This window comes from Panthera pardus, unplaced genomic scaffold, assembly GCF_024362965.1.
Source record: "Panthera pardus isolate Hobbes unplaced genomic scaffold, ASM2436296v1 HiC_scaffold_3, whole genome shotgun sequence".
NCBI lineage: Eukaryota > Metazoa > Chordata > Mammalia > Carnivora > Felidae > Panthera > Panthera pardus.
The window spans coordinates 837,697-865,146 of NW_026526876.1; the positions used below are offsets into that span (position 1 = coordinate 837,697).

At 49.6% G+C, this 27,450-nt stretch overlaps 1 protein-coding gene across 6 annotated transcripts; it reads right to left on the minus strand.

Moving 5' to 3' along the window:
* Positions 1-7,095: 7,095 nt before the first annotated feature.
* FLCN (folliculin) lies at positions 7,096-26,567 on the minus strand. 6 transcript variants are annotated; one of them, XM_019413251.2, is made up of 14 exons: positions 26,346-26,467; positions 25,645-25,723; positions 23,435-23,549; positions 21,096-21,368; positions 19,673-19,819; positions 18,354-18,575; positions 16,766-16,926; positions 14,739-14,830; positions 12,931-13,121; positions 11,327-11,440; positions 10,394-10,517; positions 9,245-9,376; positions 9,036-9,141; positions 7,096-8,365 (listed from the first exon to the last, which is right to left on the minus strand). In XM_019413251.2, exons 4-14 carry the CDS (start codon positions 21,342-21,344, stop codon positions 8,164-8,166), a joined length of 1,740 nt encoding a protein of 579 aa, XP_019268796.1. In that variant the 5' UTR covers positions 21,345-21,368; positions 23,435-23,549; positions 25,645-25,723; positions 26,346-26,467; the 3' UTR covers positions 7,096-8,163. The 6 variants fall into 6 exon arrangements, with proteins under 6 accessions (XP_019268796.1, XP_019268798.1, XP_019268799.1 ...); XM_019413253.2 differs by lacking the exons at positions 25,645-25,723; positions 26,346-26,467 and adding an exon at positions 26,480-26,567; XM_019413254.2 differs by lacking the exon at positions 25,645-25,723 and having other exon boundaries at positions 26,346-26,471.
* Positions 26,568-27,450: the final 883 nt, after the last annotated feature.

Genomic DNA, 27,450 nt, shown 5'->3' on the forward strand with positions numbered 1-27,450 from the left:
TGACTCTTGATTTTGGCTCAGGTCATGATCCCAGGGTCGTGGCATTGAGTCCCCAGTCGGGCTCCGTGCTGAACGTTGAACCAGCTTAATATTCTCCCTCTCTCTCCCTCCCTCCCTCTGCTCCTCTTCCCCACTCACTCGCTGTCTCTAAAATTAAATAAAAGTAGCAAAATGGCACATGTAAATCTAACCACACCGATGATTACATTAAATGCAGGTAGACTGAGAGCTCCAAATCAAAAAACAGAGATTGTCAGACAGGCTAAAAAGGCAAGATCAAATAGATGCTGCCTATAAGAGAGACACTGTAGATTCAAAGATACAAGTGGTTTGAAAATAAGATGGAAAAAGATACACCATGCAAACGGCAACCGTAAGAGAGGTGGACTTGCCATATCGATATCAGATAAAATAGGCTCTAAGACAAAAAATAATATTCAAAGTAAAAAGTTATGTTACTAACTTTGGCAGGATTTAAAAAGAGGTGTTAAATACCACTAGTATTTAATGGGACATTCTTAAGAATTACAAATGGAGGAACGCCTGGGTGGTTCAGTCCATTAAACGTCCAACCCTTGATTTCGGCTCAAGTCATGATCTCACGGTTCAAGAGATGGACCCTCTGTCCGGCTCTGCCCTGCTTGGGATTCTCTCTCTCCCTCTGTCTCTCTGCACCACCCTCCCTTGTGCATGGTCTCTCAAAATAAACACATAAACATTAAAGAAAAAGAATTTCAAATGGAGGAATTTAGGAAAGATGCTTAAGTCATTGCCCAATACTCTGAACAAATGCTCCAGATGGTCTGTTCTTGGAAAAGTGTAAGTATTGCAACCCTTCAAGCACAAAGGGAAAGCTCAAGACCCAGAATGTTTTCTCTCTCCCAGTTAGTGCAAAAAAGCCACAAAAGCACAAAACCAGACTCAGTCCCCAAGCCAGGAGTCGAACTAGGTCAGTATAGATTCATCTGCCCACCATGTCTTCTGCACCCTCACCTCTGATGGCCATCAGTCTTCAAGAGCTGCACATTCTCAGGTGAAAAAGGCCACAACTGCCCATAAAAACCAATCAATATATGGCCCTACCTGCCCATTCTTATCAATAAAAGCTTCACTGTATGTTGGAAATTTAGATCACACATTCCCATAAAATGAAACCTGACACTGACGTTGGGTTCTACCCGCCAAGGGAAGTCGGTCAGTAGCCTGGCAGACAACTGGCAAAATCCTCTTTAGAACATGAGAGCAAGGTTTCCAGAGAATGTCATTCCCCAGAAAAAGAGAAACATCTGTACCCAAAGATAAGGGGCACAGTGGGAAGTCATCTTTCCCCCCAACACTTACCCTTTACCCGTGTGAGCCTGGAGTTTCCTCCCAGTCTGAGAAGATGACCAAGACCTACAGCTGCCAGTTTAAGGGTTCCAGGTCACCTGGGTATGCTTCCCACCATCTTCCTTTCAAACGGATTTGTCTTTAAATATTTTTAATGGACTGGGGCGCCTGGGTGGCGCAGTCGGTTAAGCGTCCGACTTCAGCCAGGTCACGATCTCGCGGTCTGTGAGTTCGAGCCCCGCATCAGGCTCTGGGCTGATGGCTCAGAGCCTGGAGCCTGTTTCCGATTCTGTGTCTCCCTCTCTCTCTGTCCCTCCCCCGTTCATGCTCTGTCTCTCTCTGTCCCAAAAATAAATAAAAAACGTTGAAAAAAAAATTTAAATATTTTTAATGGACGAACTATTCCCCAAAGTTGAACAAAATGTTAAGCACACACCTGTCTTTGGAATAAATGAGTGTTACCTTGTCTCCATGATCAACTCCAAACACTAACTTTGAGAAGACCATCCAAAATCACTAAAGCAGCTTAAACTTCCATACCACAGAGAATTGGCCACTCACTGGTGTCATTGGTTTTCTTTTTTAATTGTGTTAAAATGCACATAACATAAAATTTACCATCTCAACTATTTTTACGTGTACAGTTCAGTGGTATTAAAGATATTCACACTGATGGAGCACATGCTGGCTCAGTTGATAGAGCATGCGACTCTTGATCTTGGGTTTTGAGTTTGAACCCCATGTTGTATGTAGAGATTACTTAAAAATAAAATCTTAAGGGGCACCTGGGTGGCTCAGTTGGTTAAGCACCCAACTCTTGGTTTTGGCTCAGGTCATGATCGCATGGTTCGTGAGTCTGAGCCCCGTGTGGGACGCTGTGCTGACAGCATGGAACCTGCTGGGATTCTCTCTCTCCCTGCCCCCCCCCCCCCCCGCCACTCCCTCTCTGCCTCTCTGCCTCTCTGCCACCCCTGGCAGCCATCATTCTACTTTCTGTCTCTATGATTTTGACTACTCTAAGTATGATCTATAATTGGAATCATAGAGGGTCTTTTTGTGATTTATTTATTGCATTTAGCATAATGTCCTTAAGGTTCATCCATGTTGTAGCATATTACAGGATTTTCTTCTTTTTTAAGGCCAAATAATATTCCATTGTATGGATATGCTGCATTTTGCTTATCCATTCATCAGTCGATGGACAGTTCAACTGCTTCCATGTTTCAGCTGTTACAAATAATGCTGCTATGAAGATGGGTCACAAATATCTCTTCAACACCCTGCTTTCCAATCTTTTGGGTATATACCCATAAGTGGAATTGCTGGGTCATATGGTAATTCTATTTTTAATTTTTTGAGGAATCTCCACACTGTTTTCTACAGTGGCTGAGCCATTTTATATTCCCTCCAACAATGCTCAGGTGTTCCAATTTTCCCACACTCTCCCCAACACTTGTTTCCTGTCCCCACCACTCCCTCCCCCCCCGCCCAGAGTAACCACCTTCATATATCTTCTTCAGTAGAATGCCTATCCAAGTCGTTTGCCCATTTTCTGAATTGGGTTGTTTCATTGTTAAATTTTAGGAGTTCTCTATATATTCTGGATATTAATCCCTTAGTATGATTTGCAAGTATTTTCTCCCATTCTGTGGCTTGCCTTTTTACTCTGTGGATAGTGTCTTTTGATGTAGAAAAGTTTTAAATTCTTATGAAGCCAATTTGTCTATTTTTTCTTTTGTTACCTGTACCTTTGGTGTCATATCCAAGAAATCACTGCCAAATTCAAAATCAAGAAGCTTTTGCCCTGTGTTTTCTTCTAAGAGTTTTGCCATCTTAACTTTTACATGTAGGTCCTGGTTTCATTTTGAGTTACTTTTTGGGGGTTAATTTCTATATATGGTGTTAGGTAAGGGCCTAATTTTGTTCTTTTGCATGTGGACATTCAGTTTCCCCAGAACCATTTGTTGAATAGACCGTGCTTTCCCCCATTGAATGGTCTTGGCACACTTGTCAAAAATGATTTGTTCATATTTGTGAGGATTTTTTCTCTGGGCTCTCTATTCTATTGCACTGGTCTATATGTCTGTCTTCATGCCAATACCACACTTTTTATTATGTATCTTCAAAGTAAGTTTTGAAATCAGAAAGCGTGAGTCCTCCAGATCTGTTCTTTTTCAGGATTGTTTAGGCCGTTTGGATGAGGTTCCATATGAATTTTTCGATGGGTTTTCCTATTTTTGCAAAAAATTATTTTTTGGGATCTTGATATTGGATTGCATTGGATCTGCAGATCGCTTTGGATAATATTGACATTTTAACAATATTAAGTCTTCCAATCTGTGAACATAGGATGTGTTTCCATTTATTATTTTTTTTTACGTTTTTTTTTTTTTTAATTTATTTTTGAGAGACAGAGAGAGAGCGTGAGCTAGTGGGGGGAGGTGGCAGAGAGAGAGGGAGACACAGAATCCGAAGCAGGCTCCAGGTTCTCAGCTGTTAGCACAGAGCCCGACTCAGGGCTCGAACTCATGAACGGGGAGATCATGACCTGAGCCGAAGTCAGATGCTCAACCGACTGAACCACCCAGGCATCCCTCTATTTATTTATGTCTACTTTAGTTTCTTTCAGCAATTGTTTTTTTTCCCCCAATTGTTTTGTAGTTTTCATTGTACAAGTTGTCACCTCCTTGGTTAATTCTTATTTTATTCTTTTTGATGTTATAAGTGAAATTGTTTTATAATTTCATTTTCAGATTGTTCATCATGTATAGAAATACAACTGTTTTGTGTTGATTTGTATTGTACAACTTTGCTGAATTCCTGTATTAGATCTAATGTCTTTTGTGTGGTGTCTTTAGGGTTTTCTATATATAAGGAGCATCTAATCTGCAAACAAATAATTTTACTACTTCCATTCCAATTTAGATGCCTTTTCTTTTTCTTGTTTAATTGCTCTGGCTAAAACTTCCAGTCCTGTGTTGAATAGAAGTGATGAAAGTGGCCAACCTTACCTTGGTCCTGATCTTCGAGGAAAACCTTTGTCTTTCACAACTGAGTACTATGTTTGCCACGGGTTTTTCATATATGACTTTTATTATATATATCTAGTTATAATAATTATATATTTTTATATTGATTACATATTATATTTTTATCATGAAAGAGTGTTGAATTTTGTCAAATGCTTTTTCTGCATTGAGATGACATGTGGTTTTTCCCTTTCCTTTTACTAACATGGTATATTACACTGATAGTCTTATGTTGGACCATCCTTGCATCCCAGAAATAAATCCCATTTGGCCATGATGTATGGACCTTTTACTATGCTACTTGTTAGTATCTTGTTGAGGATTTTTGCATCAATGCTTATAAGGGATATTGGTCTGTAGTTTTCTTTATAGTGTCTTTTCTGGCTTTAGTATCAGGATTATGCTGGCTCATGGAATGTGTTAGGAAGTGTTCTTTCCTCTTCTTTTTTTTTTTTTTTTGAAAGTTAGTTATTTCAATGTCTGGTAGAAGTCACTAGTAAAGCCATTGACTTCAGGAGTTTTCTTTCTTGGGAGATTTTTTTTAAAATATTTTTTTATGTTTATTTTTATTTTTTGAGAGAGTGAGAGAGGGGGGGAGCACAAGTGGGGGAGGGGCAGAGAGGGAGACACAGAATCAGAAGCAGGCTCCAGGCTCTGAGCTGTCAGCACAGAGCCCAATGTGGGGCGTGAACCCATGGAATGAGAGATCACGACCTGAGCCAAAGTGGGACGCTCAATCAACTGAGCCACCCAGGCACCCTAGTACTAACTTTTACATTATTAGGTGTGCTTAAGTCATGCAGGAAACAGAGTACAGTTACATACCATTGCTACAATATTAGCTTTTATAATTGCTCATGATCTACCTTTATTGAGATCTTTATTTCTCCATATGGCTTTGAGGTATTGATGGTGTCTTTCACTTCACCTTGCAGAACTCCTGTGGGCATTTCTTGTAGGGCAGTTCTAGTGATCACAAACTGCCTCCTCTTTTATCCGGGAATGTCTTGATTTCTCCCCCACTTTTGGACAGTTTTGCTGGATAGGACTATTGGTTGACAGGGGGGTTTGTTTGTTTGAGCACTTTGACTATATTGGCCCACTGTCTTCTGGCCTCCAACGTTTCTGATGAGAAATCTGTATACATTCTCATTGAAGATCCCCATATGTGATGATTTGCTTCTCTCTTGCTGCTTTCAAGATCTGCTCTTTGTCTTTTGGAAGTTTGATTAGAATGTGTCTCAGTGTGGCTCTGGGTTCATCTTACTTGGGAGATTCTGAGCTTCTTATATATTTATGTTCCTATCTTTCACCAAATTTGGTTAGTTTTTAGCCATTCTTTTATTTAAGTTAATTTTTTTTTTATTTTATTTTAGAGGGAGAACATGCAAGCAGAGGTGGGGGGCAGGAGAGAGAATCTCAAGCAGGCTCCATGCTCAGCTCAGAGACCAACACAGGACTCAATCCCACGACTCTTTGATCATGACCTGAGCCAAAATCAAAAGAGTTTGACACTCAACTGACTGAGACACCCAGGCACTCCTAGCCATTCTTCGAATGTTCTCTGCCCCTTTGCCTTCTGGGACTCCCACAATGTGCAGGTTGATCCTTTTGATAGTGTCCATAGTTCTCTTAGGTTCTGTCCACTTTTCTTCAATTTTTCTCTGTTCCTTAGCCTCACTGATGTCCACTGTTCTATCTTCAAGTTCATGGATTCTTTCTTCTGCCTGCTCAAGTTGGCCTTGGAGGCACTCTCGTGAATTCTTCATTGCAGTTGTAGTTTTCAGCTCTGGAACTCTGTTTTTTTTAGGTTTTCTGTTTCTTTATAGTTCCATTTTGCTCATACATTTTTTTGGCTTTCTTCACATCTTCCTTTAGTTGAGCATCTTGAGAACTGTTTTAAAGACTTTGTTTAGTATATCCGCCATTAAGTCTTTCCCAGGGACCAATTCTGTTGTTTTCCTTTGGATGGGACATACTTTCCTATTTATTTGTATGCTTTGTGATTTTTGGTTGAACACTGGACATTTAAATCTAATCATGTGATAAGTGAAAATCAGATATTTCCCTCTTCCCCAAGGTTTGCTGCTTTTTGTCTTCTATTTCTATCACTGTAAGCTCTTTGCCAAGGATCAGACTGAGGTATAAACTTCTACTTTTCTCAGGTCTTTCTGAGCCTTTCCTTGGGCATGCACAGTTTCTAATTTCCCCTGTGTATGCAGTTGTTTCTAAACATCCTATTTTATCGTCTGGCTCCTGAAAGGGGAAACACACACACAAACTGAAGCGGGGGCATGGGCATCAGACCATTAAGTCCTCTGGCAGCCAGAGGGGGAGGGGCTTGCAACAGTGAGGGGAGGTGCAAACAATGGCTGCCAGGCTCTTTGCACCTGTGATCTGAAGCAGCAATGAGTGATCAGAGCACAGATTCTCCAAGGTTGTAGTTTAGGGTCCTTTTTACTCACCATAGCTCCCCTATGGTGTGTGCAGGCTGCTCCAGGAACACCTGCACACCTATGTGGCTAGGGTTGGGGGATGGTAGTGCTTCTGTGCTACGAGCTGAAATTGATCAAAACTGACCACAATGTCCAGTCTTCTAGAATTTGCAAGACTTTAACAGACTCCAGAGTTCCAAAATGGTTCTATCAACACAGGTTTGATTTTAGCCATGATATTTTCTGTGACTGATCCCAAGAAAATTCTAGGTATCAAACCAACAAAACCACGTAGTCGACAGTTTAAAAAAATACATCTTTATTGTGTTTCAATGTTCTTGCACGATAGATACCTAGTCATATAAACTTAGTCTCCATGTTAAATATAAATTAAGCAAAGAACTATAAACAAATCAGCAAAACTGCTGGAAAATCCCTCCAAGCCATGAATCCTTATTAAAGGTGCACACTGGCATGAGAAAATGTTCTTAAATCACCATATTCTGAAAATTGTTACCTGCTGCCAAATGTAAATGTTTAAAGAAGCAATCAATAAAGGGCAAAGTGATACGGGAGAGAACTGTGGTGGGTTCCTCAACTCCACATCCAGTGAGTCAGGCAAGACAAATGGCTCCATCCGACATTTCAGCAAAGTATCATCTTTGTGTAAAAAAAAAGATCAGGGCCTGTCCTCAAGCTATAGGGAAATGCCAAAGCAACCACCCAAGAGCATGGCCAGAAGCCTTGGAAGTTACATGATTCCAGAACATGAACCCCCGAGGGCCCAAAGATGAGGAAAACATCCATTCCACCCCAAAAGCCATTCCTAGAGCTCAAAACCAGATCACTAACAATGACTGAGGATCGGCACAGACCCTGAAAAGTCACAACTGTAGCAAAACATACACGAAGACATATAAAACCTGGAAAAGTCTTGGGTTTCAGAACAGAAAGGTTCAAACATTAACCTTAAGAGAGGTTTTTTACTGTGGCCAAAATACCCAAGTTGGGACTGGCCTCACGTGTTTTCCCTATAAATTCTGAGATCGAAATCCTTGAGAGACAGGAGATGCACATTGTCTTTGGTCATCTCTCACAGAGGTGCACACACACAGGGGACCTAGTGTCCCAAGTGTCTCTGTGCCCCCTTCAGAGCTGGAGCAATCCAACTGGCTTGTGGCATGGTACTGAAAACTACACCAGGCCCAAATCCCACAGAGAGGGCAAAGTTCAGCCCCAACAGTTTCCATTCCTTACCAGGAAACAGGAGTGGTCTGTGACTGCCCTCGGAGACCCGTCTCTGAGCTCAGCGGCGAAGATGGCAATCGCCGCTTTTCAGGTGAACGTGGGCTCAGATTCCCACGGCGGGGTCAATTTCGAGGCTCTGAGGCCGTGGGGCTGCGGACGGTGGACATGAGGTGCGATTTGTAGGTTTTGCTCAGACCCGTCATCCAGAACTTGAGCAGCTTGACATTGTCCTCCTCGGATGCTCCAAGGATACTGAGGAGCTTCTGCGTGTCCTCTTTGGGCCGACTGTCCACCTTGGTGAATTTAAAGAGGACCTTCACTTTGCTGAAGAAAATCAAACACAGAGCACTCAGACACCACAGCATAATCGCACCAGGGCTCTGGGCTGAGGCCGGACGGCTTCAGGACCAGCCAGAGCCCTGCAGACGCCTGCACACCCCAGGACCTCTTGCCTGCCCCGCACTTCCGCCCTGGGTCACATGGCTGGGGCCTCAGGATGGGGGAAAACGCACATTTTCTTTAAATTCATTAAAGGAGTTCAGTGCTCCCAAGCTTCGTTATATTATTAAATCAGGACAAGGTCTAACTGAATTTGACAGAAAATTACTAAGGAAAAATTACTAACGGAATAACTAGTTAGCTTCAACGGAAAGGGAACATCTGTTATCTGGCTTTCAGATTTTCAAAGTTAATTAAGCAGCAAAAATAACTGCTTCTCTTGGAGGCACGTGTCACTCCCATGTCACAGAGGACCCGCGTGGGGACGAGGAGCACTGACCCTGCTCGAGGTCACCCAGCTAACAGACTAAATGGCGAAGATGCTATCTGAACCCACGCTGTGAACTCCTATTCTAGCCCATTTCTCACGGAGGCCACGGCTTCTTCTTCTTCTGGAAACAGCTTCTGGCTCTCGCCAGCAGAATATAACTGCCGCTGGCTGCCAGCCCGCCCCCGGGGAAAGCCAACTCTGGGGGCCGACAGGGCGTGTGCTCACTTCATCCACTCCTCCTTGAGGCAGACGAGGCACTGGTCCACCACACCCACAGACAGATTCTGGTTGCTCAAAGCAGCTTCCATCTTGTTCAGGATGGTGGGGCCAACTGGGAACAAGGGCGGGGCCGTCAGCATGATGGGGAGCGAGAGGCAGCCTCACCCTCCTTCCCGCTCCCCCTGCGAAAGGAAGCCCTGCTCAGCAGCGCCCACCTCGGTCCGCGGCCACGGGACTTCCACTGGTCACCACGAACTCATACTTGCTGAGGGACTGGTCATCCTCGCACCCGACCGGGTGGAGGCTGGAGCGAGGGGCTGTGTGGGCCTCCACGACCACAGCAAATTCTGCAGCGACACAAAACGCACCGCTCGGGGAGCCTGCCTCCCGCCGCCACTCCGAGTCATCTCGGATCACAGAGCGGAAACACCTCCCCGGACTAACGCTTGGGCATCTAAAGCCTTTTCTGGTGTACTTGTGAATACAGGTTAAGGATTAACTCTTGCCTCAGCGAACGCATTATGTTACAGTCACTCCTGATTACATACCTCAGTTCAGCTAACGCCAAACAGCCTTGTGGCAGGGTCCCGCTGTTAGCCCCATTTTATGACAGGGGAACAAAGCGGTTTGGCTCAAGGTCACACAGTTAGTAGTGGTGAAGAAATTCAAGCCCATCTCTGACACCAGGAACCCGTGTTCCAAAAACAGGTGCCGTCCGAGGGACTCAGGACCCAGCCCGGGCGCTGACCGCAGCGGCAGCTCAGGACTGCTGGGCGCCAGAAGCTCCGCCCGTCAACCTCCTGGCCACCTTGCATCGGTGTGCTCGGGTGCTCAGAGAAGCCCCTGGCTTGCCTGAGGAGGCTGGGATTTACACCCACGCCGACTGCTAAAGTGCCCAAACCAAAAGACGAGGACGCTGACTAGATTCTTGGCTCTGCCCGGAGGAGGCAGAGGGAACCTGCCAGCACTGAGGGAGGAGCCGGGCTGAGCAAGCCCCACTGTACTCAAGAACATCAAGGATGGATTTAAGGCACGTAAAAGAGTCGTCGTCTCCGGAATCCTGTTGGCATCACCAACTCAGCACAATGGCATGACGAGAGCCTGGCAGCCATCTGTGCCGTGCCCACCCCCAGGACTGTATCCTGCCCTCCACCGAGAACACATCCAGACAAGCCACCCTCACTCTGAGGCCGCCTTGTCCAACCCTCACCCGCTTCACGGACAGAAAATCGACTCCCAGAGCCGCCGGGAAAGCTGCTCCTCCTGCTTCGAGCCAGCAGCATCCTCACGTCCACGGCGGAGACCCACTTCTGCTCGTGTGCCCTAAGGCGCAGGGACTCGGGTCAGACGGGAAAGGTACGCACCTGAGGACAGCACGTGGGAGGGGATCTGCACGTGGGGGCTGAGCCCCAGGAAGTTGCACCGGTAGGCCTCCTCATACTGGTCGCTGTAAGGGATGATGCGGACGCAGCCCACCGGCAGCATAGTCTAGAGAGGACCCAGTGACTCAGGCTGACACCAGCTGGAATGTCCCCCGCCACTGCCTGTCTCCATCACCCACGCCCCAAGCGCCCTCTGCAGCTCAGTGCAAAGCCTCTCTCCTCCCAGAAGGCACTCCTGGTCACACAGCCCCACTGGGGTGTCTCCCACACGGCCCCGACTCCTATTCCGGCAATCAGTCATACAGGACTGATGCTACCTCTTGCTTTGCGGTATTAATCTATCGATCTTCGGTTTCTGTCTCTTCCCTCGTCCCACAAAAAGATTTTAAGCTTTCTGACAGATTGTGTCACATTCATCTTGTGCCCTCAAAGGCCTAGCAAGACGTGAGGCATGCACCAGGTTTCTGATGACTTGAATATCATCAGAGTCAGACCTACGCCTTGGCGCCCTCTGCGCCTCTGGGGCGCAGACAGCACGGTAGACCCGCATCCCATCTGACTCACTGGGAATGTCCTGTGCCCAGGAACGTGTGGTGACCCGGACCTGCCTCTCTGGCAGCTGAGAACCATGCCCGTGACTTCTTGGAGGGATTTGGGGATGGGGTGTAAGGTAGTCAGTTATCAATCTATCAGACTCCTAGCACAGACTCCTTCCACTGGAAAGAACGACCATTGATGGCTGCCATTTTTTTACACAGTGGAGAAAACAACACATATCTTAGATTCAGGCACAAACCTTTACACTGAGCCATTAATGCCTCTTAACATTCACACCCGAAGTCAGGATTTAAAAAAAAAACCCACTAGACAAATCCGGTCCTGCTACAAAATACTTAAGAGAAAAAATCCTCTTACTCGAAGAACTTCAAAAGCTGACTGGACAAGGTCTGCGTCTCTGCTTTTCCAGATCACTTGATTCCCCATGAGAACATGCCAGGCCAACATGCGAAAAGACGGGGCACCCAGGACCTGAAAGATATAGTTCAGGGTTTTCTCTGTGAATTTTCTCCCATGCACCTCAAGTTATTTGTGTGCTCTCTGTACAGGGAAGGGAGATGGGCCAAGAGAGAAGAGCTGGTAACTAGCCTGCAGCCGGGAAGATGCAGCAGGAAGTCTCTGGATTTGCACCTGAAAGCCTAACCGCAAAGCCCTTGCACACTTTGAGATCTCTTCTCCAATTTTATTTTTAAACACTTGAGGCAGAGAATTGCAACATTCACTTTCTCTCTCTCTATACGCTATTTTGCTGAACCATTTGAAAGCAAGGGACAGGCAGCATGACACTTGAGCACCCAGAAAGGACAGGGCTCTCCGACACAACCCAGTACACACCACACCCAGAAGCCCCATATGCATGTGCCACCAACCCAGTATCTGGATCCCCAAACCTCTAACAATATCCTCTATAGCTGCTATTCTTTCAATCCAGGATTCACTTAAGGATCACGACTGTTTTACTTATTCTGCTATCTTTATCCTACTTTAGCCAGAACAGTCCCTCTCTCCACCCGACTTTTTATAACTTCCCTGATACTGGCATTTTAGGAGAATTCAGTCTGTTATCCTATGGCTTATGAGCATGGCTTTAAAAAATAAAAAGGGAGGCTAGAAATACTAGAGATTTTAGAAGACTCTTATAGCTTCAAAAAACACTCCCACTTCCCATGGAATTTAAGATTCGTTCCAACGTTAAACTACATGAGCAATCGACAAGGATGATTTTAGCCAAATACATGGTTTTGATGGGTGACTGTTCCTCATCCAGCCCCACAGAGCATCTGCCATTAAATCAGTCCTTACTCCATTTTCCAAAACAGAAATATCTTTTGATAAAACTCACGCTCACTGTAAAAATAGCCACAGAAAAGTATAAAAAGGGACTGTCCTTACAATCTTGTGACCTCTTCCTCCTGTATGACCCAATATAACCATGGTCAATAGTGCTGCGTGAGACTCCGTCTCTGCTATCGCATATAAACACACCTACCACCCTGCACAATACACCGCTTGCTCTCTTCTTTGCGTTTAATGACATCCCATCATTTGGATGCAATTCCTTTGGTTGGACATCTGGGTTCTTTCCAATTTCTTGTAAGAAGGGCCATCATTTCTACTTTACAAAGTGTCTAGGTTGCAGGCAAATCAATAGTGATGTTCGCTTCCTTTAAAAGGTTCCAGAATGACAAGATGAGAGAACCGTGAGAACCCAACCATGCAGGTATTTCTTTAAAACAGACACGCACATCATCACTAAAAGGGGAGCACACATCCCGTGGCTAAGAAACCCCAGACGGCCGCTGCCGTCTTCAGCCAGCCATCAAGGATTTTTTTGGTTACTCCTAACCGACACTCCTGCCAGGTCTCGAACACGACGGGCCTGAAGGACAAAGCGTGCTGGATGAGGGGGCTGGGCTCTTCTCTAGAGCTTCTGAGCGGGGGTGTGCTCCTCTGTCGCCTACCTGCCTCATGTGCCGAAGGGACTTAAAGACAGACAGCTTTCGGGGCTGCCAATTTCCACAGTCTGAGAGCAAGGAAGACTCTGCTGGGCATTTGGTCAGCTCCCGCCCTTCTGCACCGTCTGGCACGACAGGGGCTTTCTCCTCCTCTTCAGCCTCAGAGTTGTCCCAGCTTTCTGATTCCTCTTCTAAGTCTGCAAGGCGGACAACACAGACAGTTATGAACATGCTGCCCCTGGATCCCTTCATTCCCTGGATGCAAAAGGGTCGTGTCCACTTTAGCACAAGGCATCTCCTGATTTCTGGTTTGGGCCAGCTTTCATACGTCTTGTTCTCGGAGCCCCGGGGTGAGCAGGGAGGGTTGGTCTGCTTGCTTATTTAGTTAGCTCAAAGCCTCACGTTGCATTAGGAAGCAGGCACCTGCAAGACTAGGAGCTGCTCACGGTCATGGAAAAATGCAACGCTGAGCAAGCTGACAGCTCATTCACTGAACACTTCCCCAGGCAGGTGTTATGCTGGGGGTGGCCACACGCTATTCCTCTTCATCCTCCCAAGTGTCCCGAGGTCAGTGCTATTCTCATCTTACAGATAAAGAAATACTTGTTATTTCCATTAATCTGTGTGACAACTGTCACAAATGAGGACATCTTCATTCCGTGTTCCGAGTGAGACCTGCAGGGAAGAGGCCTGATCTGTGCACACAGAACACGACAGGAGCAGAGCCAGGATCTGGCCCCAGTTCCGTCCAGATCCAAGTGCGTGCTCGGAGCTGAACTACAGTCCAAGACATGACAGAGAGCCCTGCGTGCCCGCATGTCTAGCCTTCCTACGAGCTCGGATGGACTTGCTCGGCTCTCTGTGTAAATACTCTCACCAACAGACTACCCTTGCCATCTTCACCAGCCTCGAAATTTCTAATTTCTAATCAGAGTAGCAAATGGTCCCGGGCCCGACTTGATCCATGAGGACACGAAGGCGGACGGCAACGGCTTTGTTTTTCAGAGCTTGCCCTGCTCCCGCTGATACTCTACCCTCTTCTCCCACTCAGGAAAGAAGCATGTCGGAATCGAAGTGCGTGCGAAGTCACCTGACTAGGAAGAACCGGCTCCGATTCATTAAGGTCCATCACACGCAACCTGAAGCACGTCAAGTGTTACTGGTAACACATCACACACGACATACATCACAAGTCTGGTTTACCCAACCCCGAAGCTGAGGCCGTGGACCTAGATCACCAAGAATCAAATCACCTCCGAGGGAAAAGCACGGCCGGGATTGAGACCAGAGGTTCCTGTGCTGGTGCACAGAACACCAGAATCACCTGGGGAGTTACTTAAAACCCCCAGGACCCTGAGCCCCAGATCTGGTCACGAACTTGGGGAGGACTGCCCAGACATTGGAAAGGCTTGGGAACCATCCTTGACAGAAACCTTGGGTCCAGCTGACGCGTAACATTTTATCATTAAAGAACAAAGAATGAGAGACTGTCTAGAGAGACCAAGCACCTGGATATTGTAAAACAGGGACAAGAAAACCTTTAATCGATCCGTCCTCTCCACCCTCCAACAACCCCAACTAGCAGATTTTCCCAACCTGCCCAGAGCAGTAGATTCTTTCACAGGACTGTCAAAAAGGAGACAGGAAATCACGATAAAAACACCCAAGAACAAAGGGCAAGCCCTTGCAGACGCTCCCCCCGGTTTCCCATCCTTGGGTCCCCTTCGTGAGGACGGAGGAGGGCCTGGAGGCTGTGACGCGGCCCCCGCCAGCCACCACAGGCAAGGCCTCCAGCACGGGCTCTCCCGGCTCACCCGCAAGCTTCTCCATCTGGACCAAGGTGTCCTCCGTGGGGGCGCCCTCCAGGAGCTTCTCAGTCAGCCGGCTGCCGCACGCTTTCAGGAGCCTGGAGAACAAAGCACCATCTGTGAAGGGTTCTTGCCAGAAGAAAAACGGAACCTGAAGCCAGACAAGCCTTTTGATCTGGCTACTAGTTTATAAAAGATCACATTGCAGTTACATTGAGCCAAATCCAAAACAAGAATTCTGCAGGACAAGTGACCCAGGTCCTCCAACAAAAGGCACAGAGAACAATGTGCAAGTGGAGGGGTGACCTGACCCCACTTCAACGGTCAGTTCTGAGGCAAAACAGGAAAACTGAACATGGATTGGGCTGGATGATACGAAGGAATTTGTCAGTTTTGTTCAATAATGGCTCTATGTTTGAAATGATACAACTAAAACGTGCTTTAAGAAAAAACTCCGGGGGCGCCTGGGTGGTTCAGTCAGTTAAGCATCCGACTTCGGCTCAGGTCATGATCTCGCGGTCCGTGAGTTCGAGCCCCGCGTCAGGCCCTGTGCTGACAGCTCAGAGCCTGGAGCCTGTTTCAGATTCTGTGTCTCCCTCTCTCTGACCCTCCCCCCTTCATGCTCTGTCTCTCCCTGTCTCAAAAACAAATAAACGTTAAAAGAAAAACAATTAAAAAAAAAAAAAAGAAAACACTCCGGAAAAAAGTGAGGAGACAGAAAAAGCAGTAAAATGTTGTAACTACTACAGCTGGATGATGAGGGTGTGCAGTTCATTAGACTATTTATTCTATTTTGGGTCTGTCTGAAAACCTCCCTAAATGACTGTACATTGGGTGGGGGAGACAGATACTTTCTCTTGACGTCACAGGTCCTCAGGGGCCACCCTCAAAGATCTTCGTTCTAGGTGCCTCATCTGTACCTGGGCCTGATTTCGACGACGAGCCCCCACACCTGGGGCCGCTGCTGCACAAGAACAAGAGTTTGGGAGTTTTCGCGAGAACATCTTGCAATGGAAGGAACAGAAGCGATCTGAGGCCAGAGGCCAGACTATGGTAGTTTTCAAAGGCAATCCTTTCCTCCTGACTTGGCAGGTGTTAGCGAATGGCACACTCCTCACAAACAACAGGTGCTTGACGTGACCATGCCCACAGCACCAACAGCTTGCCAGATGACTGCAGACCCAACCGATAAACTCCTGAGAACCTGAGCCAGAACCACTCAGCTAAGCCACTCCCGAATTCCTGACCCACAGAGCTGTGTGAGAGAAACGTTTATTGTTGTAGACAAAAAAGGGAGGTGATCACTGCTCTTGGTATGGGAGCATCATTTTAAACATATCACGGGGAGGGGCGTCTGGGTGGTTCAGCCAGTTAAGCATCCAACTCTTGGTTTTGGCTCAGGTCATGATCTTGAGGTTCATGAGTTTGAGCCCCGAGCAGGGCTCTGCACTGATAGTGTGGAGTCTGCTTGACATTCTCTGTCTCTGCCCCTCCCCTGCTCATGCTCTCTCTCTCTCTCTCTTAAACATTAATTAAAAAACTAAATAAATAGGGGCGCCTGGGCTCAGTCGATTAAGCATCCGACTTCAGCTTAGGTCATGATCCCACGGTTCGTGGGTTTGAGTCCCATGTTGGGCTCTGTGCTGACAGCTTGGAGCCTGGAGCCTGCATCAGATTCTGTGTCTCCCTCTCTGCCCCTCCCCCGCTCACTCTTTGTCTCTCAAAAATAAACACTGAAAAAGAAATTTTTTTTAAATAATAAACCAACAGACCACAGGGAAGTGAGTGCCACCTAAGTAAATCTTCCACACGCTCAGGGGAAGATGCCTGGAGGGAAAGGAGGACTGTAGCCCAGGTCGGTGCCTGCCAACAAGTACACAGCAGAGAGGCACTGAGGGGAACTCATCCAACAACCTTTCTCCCCAGATTCATGCATAACCCAACCACTATATGGGTTATGTGACTGTACCCATGACTGTACCCGTGACTGTACCCATTCTAACTGGTGCTAAAAGACCTGAAAATCTCCTTACCAAGCAAAGGAGGTGTGCAGGCACGCCCACAAGTTGTCATCGCTTGTCAAGGAGGTCAGCGAACGAGCGGCATTACCATTCCTTTGGTGCAGGAATGGCGTAAAGGCCGTGTTCATCCTCTGGGCACGCTGTGGGCATCCGAACTGCTCTGCTTCAAATACCTGAAATGCAAAGGGAAGAGTTAGTCTTTTTTTTTTTTTTTTTTAACGTTTATTTATTTTTGAGACAGAGAGAGACAGAGCATGAACGGGGGTGGGTCAGAGAGAGGGAGACACAGAATCTGAAACAGGCTCCAGGCTCTGAGCCGTCAGCACAGAGCCCGACGCGGGGCTCGAACCCACGGACAGTGAGATCGTGACCTGAGCCGAAGTAGGACACTTAGCCGACTGAGCCACCCAGGCGCCCCTTTAATGTTTACTTTTGAGAGAGAGATAGAATGTGAGTGGGGGAGAGGCAAAGACAGAGGGAGACACGAAATCTGAAGCAGGCTCCAGGCCCCGAGCTGTCAGCACAGAGCCCGACACAGGGCTCGAACTCACAGTCTGTGAGATCATGACCTGAGCCAAAGTCGGACGCTGATCCGAATGAGCCACCCACACGCCCTGGGAAGAGGTAGCCTGTTAACCAAACCAAACCAGCCAAGAAACCCAGAGCCAGCTCATTCACAGCCAACATCCTGGATCCTGCTCCTGAAAACTCAGTCCCCCTCTGAAGGGCACAGAAAGTGCCGCCAGCCTAACAATTCCAAACGGGATGGTTTTGCTTTGCATCTTGATTAGAAGCCACCCGAGGAAGAGGAATGGGGTAAGTGACCTCCTGTCCCTCTCCCACAACCCGCTCATTAGGCACTTGACAGTACTCGGGTGGCACGTGTGGGGGTGGTCATCAGTGTTGCTCTGCAAGTATTTCCAGTCCCAGGCCCACGGAGGCTTCCACGGAGGGACCCGGTGTGGGGTGGGGGGTGGGGGGTGGGGGGGGGAACTCATGCCCAGTTCTGGCAATGACGGAGAGAGACAAGGCCCTCCGGCACCATCTACCCCTCCAGCAGAGAAACGAGCAACATTCCCCTTTGGCTGCGGTCCGCCTGCTGGGCTGACTGCAGTAAGCAGATCCCACTTCCCTGCCATGGACACAGAACATGAACAAAAACCAAACTGTGGCTTTGAGCCACCGAGGTCCGGGGGCTGTCTGTTGCCACAGCATGACCCAGCCTATCCTGAGACGTGATGCCACAGCTAGAGGCCTACGCTGGTGGTGGGTCTACAACACGATTAATGGACAGGCTTCGGAAATGAAGGTCAGAGGAAGCACAGGCACCAGGGAGACACCAGGGCATTCGACCGCAGTAAAGAAGCCAGAGCTGGAGGAGAACTGGGACAACAGCGGACTCCAGAGAGCCCAGTAAAGCAAGCAGGACTGACGGTGAGGCTCATCACCAGCCCTGAGTCTGAAGGCAGAAGATTCAGACAGAGCAACAGCCACCAAGACCTAGAGGTCATAAATCCACCCGTGCTCTGACCACCCCCCCCCCCCCCCCGTCGGCGTGAAGTTCCTCCCCCACTGCCACCCACTCTTTCTGTGGGGTCACCTTGAGTGCTTTGCCCTGAAGTTCGTCAATGATCCCTCGGATCTTTCCAAGCAGGAAGGGCCAGGAGTTGATGAGGTAAATCCGGTCCATCATGATGGCGATGATGCTGTACCAGCGCTGGAAGCCCCGGGCCAGGCTGTCTTTGATGAAGAAAGTGTGGCTGAACACGAAACCATGCTGCTCATCTCCAAAGAAGATGGGGCCTTCACGGCCAGGGCAGACCTGTGAAAATCAGCAGTCATTCCAGGACACAGTCCTGTGCTGGCTTTAGTGACACAAAGTCAAATCCTCCTCCTCAGACTTATCTCTCTGGCCTAATAAACTAGCATCTGTCATAGGAAGAGTGGGAAAGGTGGGGGCCAAGACAGGAAAACTGCTTTCATCTGCTCCTGGGATCAAACTGTCTAAAGATCACGTTCGTTATCATGGATTGCAAGGGCAAGTAGGTTCAGGACTTTTTTCTACCTTGAGCCATAAATAACTCCTATTCAAATACTGTAAATACTCCAGACTCAAATTTCCAACTGTCACTCATCTGGAATATACTGGGGAAGGTCAAAATAGTCATCGTAGGGTCCATTCAATGAAACCTGCATACTTCATTTATAGGAGAAAAGTTAGGTCTCCCTCATGACATACTCACTCTTACTTTATACACAATTCTATCTGGCACAACCATCTGCTTCTAGCAGATTAGCCAACAGGAAATCAAAAAGAGGGAACGAGCTGAAGGTAGGCACACAGCAACCGTCAAGTGAAAACAGAGAGAGGCGCTCAGTGTGTCTGCTCAAGTCAGTATGGAAAAGGGAAATTTTACACCTGGGATTATGAATTCGTGACAGATACAAACATAGACTAAGAACTTGAAATCAAAAGACGTGAACTAAGACTTGAAATCAAAACAGCAGCGGGGTATAGTTAAGGAACAAACTGATTTACCCTTCAGCAGGTTCTAAGAGCACACGGTGACCACTAAGGCTTGTAATGATGACAGAGACAATAAAAAAGTGATATCTGATATGGTAAATGAAATATCCTAGAAATACTTAATATCTTAGAAATATATTCACCAAGAGTGAACAGATAACAGAAGTCTGGTGCTTGAAATTACAAGCTAGCAACCATTTAGAAAACTGGGGTCCAACCCAACCTATTCTGGCGTTCTAGAGACCTGGGGCTGCTCCGTGCTCCTACTCACTGATCCACGTCCTCTTCAGGGCAGGACTCTGTCTTCCTCACTGTAACCAGTACTGAACTTGTTCGGGGCACCTTAGATGTGTGTGATATCCCCAGAGTGCCCCCTGAGTCATGGTGCTCACCTCACAGCTCAAGCTCCGCACACAGGCCTGGCGAACAATGCTGAAGAGCTGGGGGTGGTTGGGGTGCTGGTGACTGACATATTTAATCGAGGTCTCTTTATCATGGCTGATATACCCAGGATGGCCTGCAGCAAGTGACCGGCAGCCCTGCCCCCCCGAAGGAAAAGAGAACCAATTAGGAAGCAGGTAACAAACTTTCTTGTGCACATGGGAACAAAAGACTCCATCTATTTTCATATAAAAATAGCTGGCTTCTAGAGTACTTATCTGAAGATCTCAAATGTTTCCTGAACAGGAAAACCAGGACAGAGAGATCACAAAGATCATCAAGAGTGTGAATAAGAGGTCTAATCTGAGCACTTACATAGCAGGTATTATGAACAGCTCTGCATACATTATCTCATATAACCCAAAGCGCAGCCCTATGGGATAATTACGGTGAGAATCCCCATTTTACTGAAGGCAAAGCTGAGGCTCGGGGCTGCAAAGTGGCTCACATACTATGTGCCAGCCTCTGTCCTTGGTCCTGACATAGCCACTTAGTGAGGGCCTCAGGAGGTTGCCAGACTTCCAAGCTGCTGCAGCAGCCTGAGAACACAAGCTCAGATCGTGTGCTGTGGAGCAGATCGACTGGTGGCCCCAGCTGCTGCCCCTCCGGAGCCACCACCACCTTGGTGCCGAGATCACGCATCCCGGAGGCTCTCCCCACCCTGAGTCTGCACAAGAGGGTATGGAGGCAAGCCCCTCCCGTGAGATGCGGGACATGGCAATTCCAGCTCAAGGACTCTGTCTGCCCAGCCCTCCTCTTTCCTTCCTTCTCCTTCACAGCTGTCAGACTTGTTCACAGCAGCGAGGCTCTCCCCACCTTCTGCTTCCTCACGGGTGTTTCCAGCAATAAACACAGCAATCCTGGGCATGCTACCTGCTTCCCAGTGGAACCAAGCTCATGCAGTTGGATTCCTGTTCACACTGCAGTGACAGGTCTAACACTGCCTCTGGTTTCAGGTCCCGACCTAGAGCTGTCACTCAAAGCAGCAGCCTGTTGAGGGAACTTAAACCTCATTCCCCAGAGCTCACAAAATGACACCAGAAGTAACAGCCAGGACCCCACGAGAAAAGTGCCCGAGAACACTGGACTGAAGGAAGCGGAGCCTACGATGGGCTGGCACGCAGACATGAGCAGCAGAGGGGAGGGCTGAAAAAGCGAACGCTGGGGTGAAGGGAAAGAACTAAAAGGACATGAGAAGAAGCAAGCATATTCCACAGGGCCCACAAAGAACGGTCCGTGCTCACACCTTCCCGTGAGGTCACGTCCACTGCTCTTAGTCCCACAGGGTGTCCTGCCCACTCTCCAGGAGGTCAAATACACAGCATGAGTCCCTGTTGAGAAAGAAACGTCTCCAACACCCTGAGAGACACTTGCCTCGCACATGTCTGACTTTTTGGGCCCCGGGCTGCTGGACTCCGCGCTGGCCCCTTCCGCCGGGCTGTGAGCGCGGATTCGACTACTCATCTGAATGCCACCTTCCTCCTCCTCGGCCTGTTCGCCCTGCCCAGGGCTGTCCCCATTCCCAGCCCCCTGAGGAAGTGGGGCGTGCAGAACTTCGGTGCAAAAGAGAGTGCGGGGGCCGTGGAGCTCACAGAAGTGACAGAGAGCGACGATGGCGTTCATGGTGTCCTGGAGACAGAAGGGGGCCTGTGTGTATGGGGGGTGGGGAAGAGAGGAAACAACATCAGCGCCCAGCCTGTGTTCACGCTACAGAACCTGCCAACTCCTCTGGAGCACAGGCACTGGGGAGACACCACCGACAGGCTTCCTGGCCAGCAGAGGCGGGTCACCCACCCAGCACTGTGTCAGGTGTACGGGAAAAACCACGTCCTCGGTCCGTGCTGACCAGGAGTCACAACAGAGGAAGGAGGATGTAATTCAAGGATCACACAGAAAAGCCTTCAGTTACAGCTGTGACAGGGCTACAGGGTAGACAGCACGCAAGAGGACACATGTGCGAGTGACGATGGGGCAAACGTGACACAAATAAGTAACAGTGGGGTTTGGAGGAGACACTTTTTCAATGTATTCAATCAACAGCAGTTGTGCTGGGTGACAGGCCACCGCCCTCACAGAGCTTACCCCTAGGAGGGAAGGGACACATGACAGACTGCTTGCTCTCCTACGGTGCCAGCCTTGGGAAGGAAAGTACGGCAAGGCCAGGGCAGAGAAGTGCTGGAGAGGTGGGATGCGGTTTTGGACACAAGGGCTCGCTGAGTGAGAGCTGAAGGGAGCCGTGGAGGCGGAGGGGGCAGGACTAGGGGTCTGTCTACAGAGATGGGTGATGAAGGCAGAAGATGAGGAGGAGGTGGATTTTAGGAAGCCTTCTAGGCCTTAGTAAAGACCGGAATTATCTACAGATTGGAGAGCCTTTGATAGGTTCTGATGAAAAGTACGGTAAAGGAGCATAGTGGCCAGTGGCCAGGATCTAAACCCTCTTCTCTTTGGGGACCCCCTCCCCCATTACGGAGCCGAAGAAGGCGAGACATCCTCTGTCCTCATCCCCCCGCATGGGCATGACCAAGGCTTGGCCAGTCAGAGGCACCTGCCCAGGAAGCTGAACCCAGGGAGACAAAGTGGCAGTCCCAGTGCGAACATGCATGGGGGGCGGTGAGCAAGTCCTGGGTGACAGGGTCCTCAAAACCCCACGTGGTGTGTCCGTCACTGCGTCCTCCCAGCAGCCTCCCTTCTCCAGCCAGCTCGCTTACTCTGCCACCCAGCTGGCATCTCGCAGACAATCTCTCAGCTGCCACGACAACTACTGCCCCTGCCCTGCCCCTGTCCCTGAGGGAGGGGCCGGAGCTCGAATGTTACAGTGGGAAACTGGAGAGAAGATCAGCTGGGCTGATGTGAGTCAGCCATGGGGATCAGACGGGGATTACGTGCCTGGCACGTAGGGAGAGCTGGGGCACCTCCCGGAGGGAGGTGGGCAGTGGGAGAGGAGACAGGGTTAGAGAGACAGCAGGACATGTAGCTGGAAAACCCTGAGAGCTGCGTGGAGATTCCAGACCGCGCTGTCTGGGAGCCCCGAGCCACTCCACAGACCTCTACCCGACTCCCCATCCTCACCATTTCGTTCTGCCCGGCACATCCCTGCTGAGAGGCCTCCCGAACCAGCACCCCAGAACACTCGCTCACTCCCACTGCCTCCCTCTCCCCTCCTCTGCACTGCGCTTCCCCTGTACAAACGTTCCCTAAGTGGCGACAGGAGTCAGCCTGAGGTTGTATCTACAACAGTTCCTGACACGCACAGTAGGCACCACATTAAAATACTGGACAGGGGATTTGGGAGCTGCCCGTAACAAGGGGGCAGTTGCTGCCACAGGAAGTGGAGAACTCATTGAGGATCTCTATGGGCAGGAGAGGTTCAAGAGCACAACCATGGGAACAGCAGTCTGAGAGCCTAGTGGCACGAGACCCAAGTAAGCCAAATTTAAAGAGGGGTTCCACCAGGCTCATTCTGGTGAGATTAAGGAAAATGATGGTTTAAGAATCCATTGTGAAAGGGGTGGTGAGGTGACCACTGACAGAGTAAGAACCTCAGAAAATTAGTATTAAGACCCAAAGGCAGAGGCATTAACCCCAGAAAAAGAGGTCACATCTTCCTTGAGGGACATAAAAGGGAAGAGAAATAAGGTTCCTTCCAGCAAAACATTCGCATGAAAGCAGCACTTGGCTAAGCTTCACCCGACGTGTAGAGCATCCACACGAACCTTTATACTCAGCAAAGTCACACGTCCACCGTCCCGCCTACACAACAGCGTGCAAGGCCATTTCCAGATGAGTCAGGCAGGGCGGCCATACTTCAGCTCTAAGACCTGACGTTTTCTAGTGAAGAAAAAAAAAAAAAAAACCTAGAGTGAATTCTAAGGGCAACTGACTTAGTGATACACAAAAAGCAAGCAGTTACCGCTGACTTAAAATCAGAACATCACAGAAGAAGACGTGGGGCTGCCCAGGGCTCTGAATGGCTTCGCGGGCCTCTTGCCTTTTGAGCAGCAGCGGACAGCAAGCTGGCTTTGCAGCCAAAATGTGAGCTGAACTTTTACACCTCTACAGGAATATTTCGTAAAGGATTTCTTTAGATAGAAATATGTCTTTTTAAAAATACAAAATATTTAAAAATATAAGGTCCTCATCCTTCCTACCCTTGGTTACAAGGGGACTGCCTTGGCAGCACTCACACCATGCCAGTTCAACCCTTCAGACCTTAGACCTACAAGTTTCTCTCTTCCTCGAATGGAAAGGAAAGATCAGAGATGATGTTGCTAAGCTACTTCCCAGCACCCATGGTCAGCCTGGGTTACTGTCACTAATAGTTTTTTGGTTTTTATTTTGTTTTTATTTTTTCATGTTTATTTATTTTTAAGAAAGAGATAGAGTCAAGCGGGGGTGGGGGGGCAGAGAGAGAGGGAGACACAGAAACTGAAACAGACTCCAGGCTCTGAGCGGTCAGCACAGAGCCCGACGCGGGGCTCGAACTCAGGAATCGTGAGATCAAGACCTGAGCTGAAGTCAGGCGCTTAACGGACAGAGCCACCCAGGCACCCCTTTGTTTTGTTTTTTTAAAGAAAAGCAGTCCTGGGGGCGCCTGGGTGGCTCGGTTGGTCGGGTGTCCGACTTCGGCTGAGGTCATGATCTCACTGCCCGTGGGTTCGAGCCCCGCGTCGGGCTCTGTGCTGACCGCTCAGAGCCTGGAGCCTGTTTCAGATTCTGTGTCTCCCTCTCTCTCTGCCCCTCCCCTGTTCATGCTCTGTCTCTGTCTCAAAAATAAATAAATGTTGAAAAAAAAATTATTTTTAAATAAAAAAAAAAAAAAAAAAGAAAGAAAAGCAGTCCTGTCGGACAAGAGGACAAGACTTCTGACTCTTCTGATCGGGAGTACCATGGTGCCAGGCAGCCAGTGGAAGACAGGGAGGTACCACTTGGCTCTGAAGTCACACAGAAAAAGCCTGTCTCCAGCTCTTACCTGCCAGGTGATGCCCAATATCTTATTTATCCTCATCTGGCACCACCCTAAAGCTGAGAAACAGAGGAACCCCCACCTCTCAGGTTAACGGCTGCACGCGGCATCAGAATTCTGAGTAGCAGGAGGTCAGTTCTCTATTCATTCTCCAATTCCAATCTCCATCAGATGTTTACTGAAGAAAACAACCTGGCTTGAGTATGCCTAACAGTTCTTCACTTCCAGCCAGCCTTCCGGAATCCAAGGAGGCAGAAATCTGCACACGCGCTCACACCCCACCCTGGCCAAATCTCTTCGACTTTATATTCCAAGAAAGAACCCAAACAACTGGAGGAGGCAGGGCCCCTCCCAAGGCCCCCCTCCCCCAGTGGCTGAGGCTGGCCCTGGGCCTATTTCCTCCCCACTTTCTGTGGTCTTCTCATAGGACCGCAGAGGATCACAGAGGGCTTTGCAAAGAAATCCAGTATCACAGTAGCTCTTGGCCAGTAATGACCATCAGAATCCCCTGCGGCTTCTCCACCTAGTCTCCCACAGGGGAGTCTCACTGGGTCAGCAGCTGGATCTCGGCAGGCGCAACGTGAAAAGTCCCACAGGGCATTACTTCCAGCTCAAGCGCAGTCACACCATGGTGGCTTTCCTATTCCCACTGCCTTCACCTCGTTTTTGGTTTACAAAGTGTCCTGATGTGTGACACCAGTAGGGCACACACAGTCACCTGCCGCTATTTCCCAATCTCTTCATAACAACGTTGGTAACCCAATGCCTCCAGCACTTTCTCTGCTGTGACACGGAGCCCCTAGGGCCACTCTGGCGGGACACCACGGGCTGGAGAACCAGTACCTCCTTTCAGCAAACCCTTGCCCTCTGCCTCCAATAGCTGGGACCTCAACGCACAATGAGCCAATTCTTGGGGAAACATTTTTCCCAGGTGATGAGGACGCATCTAACAATACCCACCAAACTGGAGGGAAATGTGCTCTTCTACCATCCTTCTAGGCCTATCGGCTCATCAGAGTGCCCGCCTCAGAACGCCAGCCTGAGGAAAAAAGAATTTTGACACACACCCTCTTCCCTAAACCAGAAGGAAGGCAAAACCTGGGTGGGAGGGATGCCAAGAGTGCAGTCTCCCGGCAGCATCTCTAACGTTGGGGAATAAACCGACGACGCTGATGGGGTCTGCACCCAGGTCACGTTCCCCATCCCTTTACGGTTCGTGGATTTGCCCCCCACCCCGCCCCGCCCCGCCCCGCCTCCATCCACACCTCAGGTTCTCTGCAACCCCTTCCACTCTGGCCCCCGGCCACGCCGATCACTAACACCGCACAGCAACTCAGAGCCCGGCTGGGTCCCCGCAGCTAACCCCAAGGCGGCCAGGCTTCTCCAAGGCCCACAGGCGCGGACCCATTCCCCTTCCCCGCCCCCAGGGACTCCCTCCCGCCGCCACCACCCTCCTCCCGGAAGCCAGGCTCCCTTCAAGTTCCACGAAGCAGCCCCGACAGCCCCTCTTCGAACTGCCTGGACAAGCCAGGGGACCGCTCCGGGGCTCGCTCCCGCAAGGGCGGTCGGGGCCCGGGTCGCCCCGGGGGCCGCGGCGGGGCTGAATTCCAGGGGGCGGAGAGAGCTCCGAGCCCAGCTCCGGCGCCCGGGCCGCGGCGCACCTGACGGCGTCTTCCTCACAGGACCCACCCTGCGCCCCTGCTCGAGCTCGTCGGCCCGCGGGGACACCCGCCCGTCCCCGCGCCTCCCGGCCGGCAGGGGAAGCCTCGGTTCGGACCCCGGCCGCCTCACTCACCAGCAGCCGCTGCAGCCGCGGCGCCCAGCCCGAGGCGCGTGACTCGGCCGGGCCGGACCATCCGCCCACCCCCGCAGGGGAGGGGGGCGTGCGGGCCTGCCGAGGGCACCTCTGCACCGCGACGCGAGCGGGGCCTTACCCAGCCCGCACCCTCGGGAAGACCGCGCGAGCCCGGCCACGCGAGCTCTGAGCTGAACCCGAAGCGGCTGCCCGACACCCCCTCTTTCGCCGCCAGGCTTCCGCGCCTCCCCCCACCGAGAAGTACGGAATGGTTTCAGCCGCGCCGGCCCGGCGAAGGGAGGAAACTACGCGGGGAGGGAGGGGAGGATGCTTAAAATTAAAAAACATTTTCAAAAGAGATTTGAGGAAAAATATAGCCAGCTGAGTATAGTACTCCCGGTCCACACCGAAGAGAAAATGAAAGAGAATGTCTGACGTTAGAGCGGGGTAATGTCTTATAGTGTCACCTGCGGCTTTTATTAAATTGCCGACGGACCCCGTCTTCGGTGGGACGTGCGGGCAGGTGGCCGGGAGGTGGCCGTCACATGACCGTGGGCAAGCGCGCGACGCTGTGCTGTGGCCGGTTCGGTAACTGGAGGTGGAGTGCGGCTTGAGTGCGCATGTGCGTGACCCACTCACCTACCCGAACTATAATTCATACAGGCTTTTTAAAAATATGAGTCAATTATTAAGCAATATATATCTTTAAGACCCGGGTGCCTGTTATTGAGTCTGTCTACTCAAAGATTAATTTTAAGGCCATCAGTGCAAGGTGTCCCGTCGGTCCTTAAAGTGAACAGCTAGAGGGATGTGAATCACACCCTGAACCGCAGGAAATTCGGTTTGACCTCCGAGAGAGATGGTGCTGCCACCTTGTGTCCGGGCCGGTCCAAAGACCGCCGACCTCTCTGGGCGCCTTATGGCGGAATCCTGGTCCCTGTGACGGCCGCCGGGGGTGTCCAGAGGGCGGT

What these genes read in the sequence shown, in the direction of transcription:
- FLCN (XM_019413253.2), bottom strand. Translation starts at nt 21,344, where the DNA reads ATGAACGCCATCGTCGCTCTCTGTCACTTCTGTGAGCTCCACGGCCCC. An exon ending in CCAGATGGAGAAGCTTGCGG is followed by an intron (nt 13,122 to 14,738) that starts GTGAGCCGGGAG and finishes TCCGCCTTGCAG; the next exon opens with ACTTAGAAGAGGAATCAGAA. An exon ending in CTCCCACGTGCTGTCCTCAG is followed by an intron (nt 9,377 to 10,393) that starts GTGCGTACCTTT and finishes GTGTCGCTGCAG; the next exon opens with AATTTGCTGTGGTCGTGGAG.